At 37.6% G+C, this 11,188-nt stretch overlaps 1 protein-coding gene across 1 annotated transcript; it reads left to right on the forward strand.

Moving 5' to 3' along the window:
* The first annotated feature begins 120 nt into the window (after positions 1-120).
* Positions 121-10,435, forward strand: LOC125767314 (uncharacterized). Its single transcript, XM_049433767.1, has 3 exons — positions 121-2,658; positions 4,547-4,631; positions 4,714-10,435. The coding sequence occupies exon 3, from the start codon at positions 4,804-4,806 to the stop codon at positions 9,826-9,828; it is 5,025 nt and encodes a 1,674-aa protein (XP_049289724.1). The 5' UTR covers positions 121-2,658; positions 4,547-4,631; positions 4,714-4,803; the 3' UTR covers positions 9,829-10,435.
* The last annotated feature ends 753 nt before the right edge of the window (positions 10,436-11,188 follow it).

The raw sequence follows: 11,188 nt of genomic DNA on the forward strand, positions 1-11,188 counted from the left end.
AACAGCCGAAGACGGTCGAAAACGAACCGCGCGAAGATGCACGAATTTCGAACGTACGATTCATTTTCGAATCTTTCAAAAATACTGTCAAATGGTTGTCGAAATTATATTTTTCAAATTAACCGTTACATTGATATTTTCATCTTAACGATCGGCATTTTCGGATAACGCATACATGAAAAAAACCAGAAAAAAGCTTCGTTATCGTTAGCTAGCGTTACCAAATCGAACACTTCTGATTAAAATGTTAGGTTGCTTCTCGAAAAATCTCCCTTTTTTCAGTTAATTATTGCTTTTACTATAAGCGTATGCTATGAAGCATAATTTAAATATGAATGAATGAATATCAAACAAAGATATTTTCTATTGTCGATAAATCAAAATTTCCAAGTAAAAGTAGCGATTTTCATAAACTCAAATTTTTCATAAACACAAATCGCTAGATGTTTGAAATAGACCTTTTTATTGGTAAAATGTTTCGAGTTTTCTGTTCTTCGTCAGTAGTTTTGAACACCAAAAATCTAAGAGACGGAAACATATCTTTCCATACAGTACAAACGAAATCACACCAACAGAGCTGATAACATAGAGTTATCATAAAAACCAACATAAGATAACGCATCGCACACAACTTCAATCTAAAGGTAATACATCGATAAGCAAACATAACCGTAGCGCTCGAGTGACAAGTAAGTTCACCATTCTGTCAGTGACCTACGTTCTTGGTGGATGTGTTCCTAAAATCGTCTAAAAAACCAACGGAAACATTACAAGGGATTATTTTCCCTAATTGTGCAAAACTTTGCAGACCTTTCGGTAAGCAACACGTTAGTGACCAAATTAGTGCAACACGTGTATAATTGCTAAGTAGATCACAGATCGATCCGTAAGTGTGCAAAGTGAACATATTTTAAGTAAACAGTTGATTGAAGCAACACATACCAGTCTTAAGAAGTTAAAATTGTTTCCTAACATGATTTAATAATATCTAAACATTGTTCATTTTCAGTTTACAAAGCTGTGCAATAAATCAGCGTTGCATTTCGCTTTCTACACCGACTGGGTACTTCCATTCATAGCCAAACAACTAATCTAGCTTATTGCGATTTTCAGGTAAGTCAAACAATTATGTTGCAGCTGCACAACGTACCAAAAAATATATAGATTCTAGCATATTTACTTTGTCCAAACCGTACCATGTAGTAGATATTGACTTTGCGTTATGTTATGCTCCGTTATCGTCTTTGACACAATCACATAGATTGATAATCCTTCTCAGAATGGTACAGCTGTACCTGGCCGTAAATAAGTTCGTTTGATATTCGTTAAAGGCGTGTTTCCGCTTTAGCTGCTTCTGAGTTTTATTGCCGTATTTTAAGATTGCTGTTTGGTTCAAAGTTTGTCCCCGAACTACTGCTGATAATCATTCTCATACAAACATAACTACATTTCCTGGAAAAAAATTGCTTATTTCAACTTAAAGTCTTAGCGGATCAACCGTGTATCAGATATGTATTAGTACCACCATTTGCAGCAAACAAAACAAGCGTAATAAACTGATAAGCTGTTAGATTAAAGGTTCAAACCGTTACATTGATATCTTCATTTTAACGATCGGCATTTTCGGATAACGGGCACATATACACCCAGAATAAAGTTTCGTTATCGTTAGCTAGCGTTACCAAATTGAACTCTTCTGATTAAAATGTTAAGTTGTTTCTCGAAAAATCTCCTTTTTATTTAGCGATGTTCATAAACTCAAACTTTTCATAAACACAAGTCGCTATAAGTTTGCCATAGACCTTTTTATTGGTAAACTGTTTCGAGTTTTCTGTTCTTCGTCAGTAGTTTTGAACAGCAAAAATCTAAGAGACGGAAACATATCTTTCCATGCAGTACAAACGAAATCAGATCTACAGAGTGTGGCATAGAGTTATCATAAAAACCAACATAAGATAACACATCGCACACAACTTCAATCTAAAGGTAATACATCGATAAGCAAGCATAACCGCAGTGCTCGAGTGACAAGTAAGTTCACCATTCCGTCAGTGACCTACGTTCTTGGTGGATGTGTTCCTAAAATCGTCTAAAAAACCAACGGAAACATTACAAGGGATTATTTCCCTAATTGCGCAAAACTTTGGAAACCTTTCGGTAAGCAGCACGTTAGTGAAAAAAATTAGTGCAACACGTGTATAATTGCTAAGTAATTGCTAAGCAAACAGTTGATTAAAGCAGCACATACCAGTCTTAAGAAGTTAAAATTGTTTCCTAATATCTATCTATATATATAAAATTCTCGTGTCGCGGTGTTAGTGTGCAAACTCCTCTTAAACGGCTGAACCGATTTGTATGAAATTTTCGCTGAACGTGAATAATTTAAGAATTTTCAAATAATCAACGATATTCTCTAATCGCCACTCTCATACTACCACACGAATCAAGATTGAACACTCAAAATGTTTGCTTACAAAAGGCATGTTTAAGGGCAAAGCTAGGTTTGCCGGGTAAGCTAGTGATCTAATAATATCTAAACATTGTTCATTTTCAGTTTACAAAGCTGTGCAATTAATCGGTGTTCCCTTTCGCTTTCTACACCGACTGAGTACTTCCATTCATAGCCAAACAACTAATCTAACTTATAGCGATTTTCAGGTAAGTCAAACAATTAAGTTGCAGCTGCACAACGTACCAAAAAATATATAAATTCTAGCACATTTACTTTGTCCAAACCGTACCATGTAGTAAATATTGACTTATCGCCTGTGACGCAACCACATAGATTGATAATCCTTCTCAGAATGGTACAGCTGTACCTGGCCGTAAATAAGTTCGTTTGATATTCGTTAAAGGTGTGTTTCCGCTTTAGCTGCTTCTGAGTTTTATTGCCGTATTTTAAGATTGCTGTTTGGTTCAAGGTTTGTCCCCGAACTACTGCTGATAATCATTCTTATACAAACATAACTACATTTCCTGGAACAAATTTGCTTATTTCAACTTAAAGTCTTAGCGGATCAACCGTGTATCAGATATGTATTAGTACCACCATTTGCAGGAAACATAACAAGCGTAATAAACTGATAAGCTGTTGGATCAAAGGTTCAAACCGTTACATTGATATCTTCATTTTAACGATCGGCATTTTCGGATAACGGGCACATATAGAATCAGAATTAAGTTTCGTTATCGTTAGCTAGCGTTACCAAATTGAACTCTTCTGATTAAAATGTTAGGTTGTTTCTCGAAAAATCTACTTTTTATTCAGCGATGTTCATAAACTCAAACTTTTCATAAACACAAGTCGCTATAAGTTTGCCATAGACCTTTTTATTGGTAAACTGTTTCGAGTTACCTGTTCTTCGTCAGTAGTTTTGAACATAAAAAATCTAAGACACGGTACCATACCTTGTTTCCTTTTGCGATGTGATCCGTTTAGAGATAAGAATAACAACTCTTTTTAGTGAGTCAACTCAGAGTGAATGAGTCGTTATTAGGAGTCAGCTCGTTTAACGACTCATTTCGGAGTCATAAGAAAACCCGGCATAAACGTTTAAGTCATTTATAAGGCTATAACCTTAGAAGATTTCAAATTAATAGATTTTTTTAAATTTTTTTATTATTTTTTATTATTTTTTATATTTAAAGCATTATTTGAGTGAACCTATTTCAACCAATTCGCATTAAAATAAATCAAATTTTAAAATTTTGCAAAATCACTCCAAAAAAAAGGGTAAGGCTATAGCCTTAGGAAATTTTCAAATTTAAAGATTTTTTTTTCTATACAGAGCGAGCAGTATATTCATTTGGCTAGTTTGTGTATTATACACATACATATATTCCGTTTCAACTCATGTGTTTCAAACGTTTCGTTTCAACTCATTCGCACATTTTCGCTTCAACTCACGTATTTCCTCTTTTTGCGACTCGACTCATCACGGTTACATGCTTACACTCATGAGTGAGTAAGTGAAAAAAGAGTCACTAAAACTCATCATGGTGAGTGAACGAAACTCATTCAGTACAACGTTCCGACTCTCTATCTCACTCTTACTCACTGTGCACATCTCTAGATCCGTTATGATCTGAGATCACTTTTGTATGGCGACGTACCGTTCAAATCTCCGATCTGATCTGTGTCGGAAATAACATGGAATGATCCGATCCCATGTTACAATGCATTCGGGATTATTTCCCATCATTAGATCACATCGTCATACAAAGGTGATCCCAGATCATTTGATCTCTTAATATTCGGATGATTCAGATCATGCTAGTTGGACAATTTTCTATGTTTAAAATATAACAACTACCAATCTTTAACACTCTAAAAACAGTCCCATTCAATCCGTCAGCAAGCTCGCTATGTTTGCTTTGTTGAGCCATTAAGTTGGACAATTCCTCTAGCTAATATGCTAGACGAAAAACGAGTAGAAAATGATCTTCAATTTCATTTAAAATTGTAGCCTCAAAACTAAAAGTTATGATTGTCTACACATCTAACAAATCTTATGATTTATTTGTTTTTCCTCCCCATTTTCTTTAGATAATTCTTTACGCAGCCCGGGCTACTCGAAATCCTTCTGCTGTAGCCGACTAATGTGAGAAACCAAATGAACCAAAGTTCATAGGTATGTATTAGCGTGAATCATCAATCGATTTTTTTTAGGTGTTGTTGAATAAGTGAAAAAAAAACAATTTATTTCATATAAGGTATTAGTACAACCGTCTGCAGCATACATAGGAAGCGCAATAGTCTGATAAGCTGTTGGATTAAAGGTTTATCAATTGAACCTTTGCAGCATGGAACTTAAAAGAAAAGCAACACCTGGAAAATCGCCGACAGTAAATCCTAATTTACACGGTTCTGCCTATCATATCAATCTCACCATTGTTATCTTGTTGCGTGCGTACGAATTACATACAAAAAATCAGAGCTTCAGTTTTTTAATCACCGTAGAAGATGCGGAAGGTGGTAAATTCGATGATATAATCTACCGCCGATACTTGCCAGACAAATGTAAAGAGGTCGTGTATATACAAGCAAAGCATGAACGTGCCCCCCAGGAGCCGGATTCGAAGAAACCCAAACTCCCCGTTTCACTCGACAATTTACTGAAGAAATATCATCTAGGGAAGCACTTTCTTTCGTTTATCGAGATTTGCAACCAACATGCAAATGGGGACGAAACACATAAGTATGTGCTGTGTACAAATACGAAACTCGATACAGGATACAATTCTGAAAAGTACCTAAAAGAGCTAACAAACATGGACATTTTATCATTTGCGACAGATATACACGCCAAATCTTATAAATTAAATATGGTTCCCGAGTTGGAAGCAATGCTGCTAGATGACAGTATCGATTTGTTTGGAAAATTGTTTAAACAATATATTTTTCCTACCAAAGAATCTTACGAACAGGCAAAGCAATCTAAGCAAGATAACGGTAAAGGCAACAATCCTGTTTTGTTTGAAATCTTTTCCGATTTGATAGGCCAGTGTGTAGAATTACTTGACGACCATAATAACGATGTAGGTATCAGAAGGTGTAGGTTTAAGGACGAGTTTCACAAAGCAAATGGTTCAACACTTATAAACGAATTTAAAATGGCATTTAACAAACACAGCAGCAAACAGCTAAAGGAATGCGTTGCACAGAATGCTGAAATGTTTCTGGACGTTAACTGTTTAGTTAAACCGCACCAGAATGAGGGTAACACCTTTGGGGCGAAAATTAAACAATTTTGCGATAGCTTTGTGTTGGTTGTTGATTCATTAAACGAGGAACAATTACACGAATACGCTAAGAAGCAAATTCCTTGTGATGTAGACGTTGGACTAGCTTTGGATCGATTTCAGCATTTAGTGTTCGATGCGATGAAAAACTCTTCCGGCGTGCCCGTATTAATGGATCCAGAGTTCGTTAAAAATACACTCGAGGAGTTGGAATGCCACAAACATTTCAACCATCAGATAGGCAGGACAGATAAGTACCTCACGGAGTTGCGTATGAAATATCCATTTATCGTTATTAAATCAGATTGTTGGGATAGATACGACCATTTGAACTCATTGTATAATTTCATTACCAGCGATTGTAGCGGAATATACCAGTTTTCTAGCAGTTATGATGTCGACATGAGTGCCTTGATCGTGAGTCAAATGCCAAAATGTCCTGGACGTGAATGCTTGTTTATCAATAGTGCCGAGTATCAGCAAAACCCGGAAATGGGCCGGATCGTAAATCTAATCTTGGCTCGTCACAAGTATGCTGAAGAGCGTACGGTTAAAATATTAATCGCTATCGGTGAGCTGGCTAATAATGCACGCGATTGTTTGAGAAACTTTTCAGAAAAATATGGCTGGAAAATAATCACAGTTGAGCGGCATTCGGAAAGTTTGATTGGTCCACAAACGGAACGTTTCCTGAAGGTGAGTGATCTTACCGTAGAAGCACGGAAAGATATGCGGAAACATAACAATTTGCAAATCTTCGGCACAGACGTGTCGTTCGACACGATCGTGTACGAAAATGATGATTTAACCCACTTACTGCCACTGTTGGAGGAGGCGGAAAAGAGCGAAAATTTCAACAAAAATAATTTTACAAAAATCAGCTCATGGTATATACATCGTGACTTTGCGTGTTACGAAATGCAAGACGAATGTCTGCAGACACTGTGTGCCAGTTCGAAAGTAGTGGAAAGTTTAAAGAAAAAATATTTCAATGTAAAAGCTACCTTCGAGGAACTGATCGATGAATTCGCTAATCTGAACGATGACGATCTTTCGTTCGCTGCCATCGGGCAAACTGTGGAAAGCGAACCGCCTGGTTTTGATAATGGTTGTAAAGTGAACATTGTAATCAATGACGCTGGGTTTGGAAAAAGCGCCTACTTCACCTGGTTAGCGTGGCGATTGCCGGAAATACAACCATCCTTGTACGTGGTCAAGCTGAATGCGTTGGAATATTCAACCGACTTCGAACGATTGGACAAACACAAAATTGAGGAGTACGATGGCACGGAAGTGATAAGACTACTCTACCACTTTGTCTATTTGGCGCTATTTGTATCGGACGTTAATCGTCAAACGGTCGCCGAAACGGATATAATTAGAGATCAGGGCGATCAGTGTGCGAAGTTACTTCGCATCTCAGATGGGCAAGTCATGCTCGATGATGATCCTTCAAATAGACATGATGTTAGTACGAAACAATTGATCGCGTTGCGTCTTTTTCGGGAGAAGTTGAATCAAAAGCAGTTTGTGCTATTGCTAGACGGTTTCGATGAGGTGGCGGCCTACTACAAAGAGACGGTGCTGGCCTGTCTCAAACTCTTCTCGGAGTTGAAGCAAATCAAATGCATATACATCTCGAGTCGACCTTACGACTTTGAGGAAGATTTCCGACGAACATTCACCAGCTGCACGATGTACCGGTTGAAGCGGTTCTCGCGACGTGAGCAAATAATGAGTTTGAACAAATTTCTGATCCTCGAATTTAAGGACAAGTACGAACAGTGCGAGCTTCATCATCGTCATCTGGTGTTGCGTGTACTGTACGCCATTCTGGACAATGTGCTGGATGATGTAAAAACCGTACCACTTTTGCTAGGTATGGCATTCACTAAAATCTTACCCTCGATCAAGCAACACATAGACTTTGAGTCCAAAACATTATGCGGTACAATATATAAGCAGGAAAAATTGAATACCCTGCAGTTGGTGGAAAATTTTGTGGAGAAAAAGCTAGCAATCGCTAACACGGTTAAGACAGGATCTACAGATTCGGCCGCAAAGACCGCTGGTGCGATCCAACAAAATAAGCTAGTAAATAAGGCAATACAGGAACTGCATGCCGTACTCGCTATGCACGTAATGTTTGCTAGTGGATATAGAGAAAAGCTGTTATCAAAGAAGGAAAAAAAGCAAGCAAAACAATGTATAGACAACATGGCTGAGATAAACACGGGTCTTGTAAATGGCATTCGGGATAACATACCTCTCTTTGTGCATAGTATTTTTGCGGAATACTTAGCAGCCTGCTGGCTTCATGAACACGACGATCTGGTATGGCAGGAGCAATGTTTTCGTTCTAAATTCTTCTGGGCGTATGGTTTGAAACGCATGCGCACCTTTTTTGATCAGATGATCATAAGGGAGAGTGGAGGTAGTGACATTCACATGGCCGTACTCAATGATTCCGCTGAGCAAGTCCAGACACTGTTGTCCAACAATCGTACCTTGGCAGTCAAGAGAGACAAGTACAATCGTACACCGTTACATCTGGCGGTAAGGAAGCTATGCAACCGTGCCGAGATAAGGAACGCCATTTTGAAGGAGATGTCACTGGAAGATGTCAATCAGCAGGATAAACTTTTCGGTTGGACTGCTCTAGATTATGCATTCGTAACTGGCAATGACAATGCCATCAAAGAATTGATACGGCTCGGTGCAAACATTAACATAAAAGCGTTGGTTCAGCAGCTATGTTCGAACGAACTGAACGAAACATTGAAACTAACGCAACATTACTGTGAACTATTAAAGGAGTGGGAAGAACATAAAGCAACGGCTGAAATCGTCTACCACCGTACAGTGTCAAAGTTGATCAAGAAAACACGCCTGAACATTTATGCTTGTCAGGAAAGGTTAGGTTCTCATTCGGTCTTATCGTACTGCGTTAGATACAAAATGTATGACATCTTTCGACAGCTTGTTGAGCAAACAGGCAAATGTCAGGAAGTGTTAGCAGATACGGCTGACCGTCTAATACAGATTGCGTTTGAGGTGCAAGCGCACGAGATCACTAACTACCTGATAGCCGATTGTGGCTTTCGTATTCCATGGATTAAATGTAGCCGTAGTTTGGTGTATGCACTGAAAGCGCTGATCAGTTTAAAGTGTGAGGTATCGTTCAAAAAAATTCTAACTCAATTGTGCATCCAACGAACCATTGCCTGCGTAGACGATGATGCTATCGTGAACGAAATGCCGGTAATAAGCGATGCGAACGAGCCACTGTTGTACCGTGAGATACATCCTAAGGTTTGCTGTGTGCACAGTAATGCCAATGTCCACCTACCTTTGCAGGAGTACGACGGGTATGACTATGTGAATGATGCTTGCGTTTTCGAACTACTGATCACTAGAGCCGTGCATGAGGGCAATTTGCAGCTGACCAGCTACATAATACAAAAGAAGGGCATGATCATTACCAGCAGTCTTATTGTTGCCATTATGCGTCTTCTGCCGAAGCTTCGGGGAGTGCGTCACGAACGTTCAATACCTTGCTTTAGCTATCTGCTCGATAGAACGATCGATCTCGACAGCACAGACAGTAAGGGTCGCAATTTGCTACACATGGTTGCCCAAAATGGCTGCTTCTACATGATGCATTGCTTAATTATGAAAGGATTCGATCGAGCAAAGATCAACGGTAAGAATAATTGGAATACTATTCACTACGTGGCGGGCAGTGTACAGGAGCGCAATGAACATCCGGTTAAGACATATCAGTATTTAATGTATCAACAAGACAACAGCTATCTACACACACCGGACACTAATGGCTACCGGGTGCTTGAGCTATCAGTGCAAAACTATCATTTCAAACTAACTAAAACGATATTTGAAGATATGTTTGGTGCTGCGTCAGTTGAACAAAAAGTGTCTGAGCTAATGATATGTTTTGAGAAAATTATTCAACACTCACCAGACATAAAGCCCATTAAGCACTTTTTAAGATTTGTCTCACATGATCAAGGACACTTTTGGGGCGAAATATACAAAATTATCCGCAATAAAATTTTTATTCTTTGAGCGTGTTAATATGAGGAAATATATAGAGAGAGACAATAGATATATAGTACAATAGATATATAGACAATAGCTAACTTCTTAGTCCCATAGAGGGTAGTGCCCCACTCAACGAAAAGAAGAAGAAGAAGAAGAAGAAGAAGAAGAAGAAGAAGAAGAAGACAATAGCTTAGTATATAGATTCGATTGTTTAGTTCATTCAAGAAATAATACACTTTAAATAAAATTGTAACAATAATAATGTAATTTTTCTCACATTACCATTCTCAAAACAAAAAAGAAACATAATTAATGCACGGTAAATGCTAAGAAATAATCCTAAATCAATGCGGAAAGATGAATAAGTCGAACCAATTATAAAAAACAATTTGTTCACTGTTATACAACATCAAATTATAGTAATCCAATAAAGAAGAACTTAACTAACTAACTGTAAGAATACATAATAAAGAAAGCATGATAACATGTATGGAATAATCCTATTTGAATGGACGAATGAAATAAATAACTTTCAATTAAACCCAAGCACTTGCAAATTTTGAAATATTTTATCTGAATTTGAATAAATCATAATAATGAAAGAAAAGCTTACGTACCACAAATATTTCATGTTTATCCCAAATAGCCAAATTATCTTAAGCAGCTATTTTGAGCACGCTAAAGATCGCTTCTCTAATACGACTTTTGCAGTAGATAAACAGCTTCAAAGTTCGCCGTACTTTTAACCGACCCTTAAGCAGCCTGAACGTCAAAATGTTAAAGAAAGTATTTATGCAAGTTTTATTTTCACGCAAGATTATGTTATTATTATTATCGTTAATGTTATTATATTATTATATTACAAAAAACCAAAGAAAATGTGAAAAAATGACTCATTTCTGCTTGGAGTTGCATTTATACATCCTCCAGACATCAGTCACAATCACAATATTTTCTTTGAATGTCGAAAGATGCCGTTTAACATCGTTGAAACTGTGGACGCTTGAGGGCATAAGGAACTGTTAGCAGTTAGCAGTCAAGGCAAAACTTATCATTTGAGGTAAAATAAACGACACAAGAAACGTTTACATTAACGCACAGAAGACGACAGCGCTTTCATTTGATCGCGTTTACGTTAAATTTCCACCGATTTTTTTTTCCACCGGAAAACATTGCATTATTAAAGTTCACTTTTCGGAGCACATGGCGTCGTTTTGCGATGCCGACATTTGACAGATTAGCGATGGGATTGTAAACAAAATGCCATCGAGTACTGTGTGCTTCTTGTTGAACCTTGTAGTTGCATTGTGAACCACTAACCGACCAATAACAAGCCCCATAGTTCCATCGAGTACCGTGTGCTTATTGATGGACCTTATAGTTC

This window comes from Anopheles funestus, chromosome 3RL (genome assembly GCF_943734845.2).
Source record: "Anopheles funestus chromosome 3RL, idAnoFuneDA-416_04, whole genome shotgun sequence".
NCBI lineage: Eukaryota > Metazoa > Arthropoda > Insecta > Diptera > Culicidae > Anopheles > Anopheles funestus.

What these genes read in the sequence shown, in the direction of transcription:
- LOC125767314 (XM_049433767.1), top strand. Translation starts at nt 4,804, where the DNA reads ATGGAACTTAAAAGAAAAGCAACACCTGGAAAATCGCCGACAGTAAAT.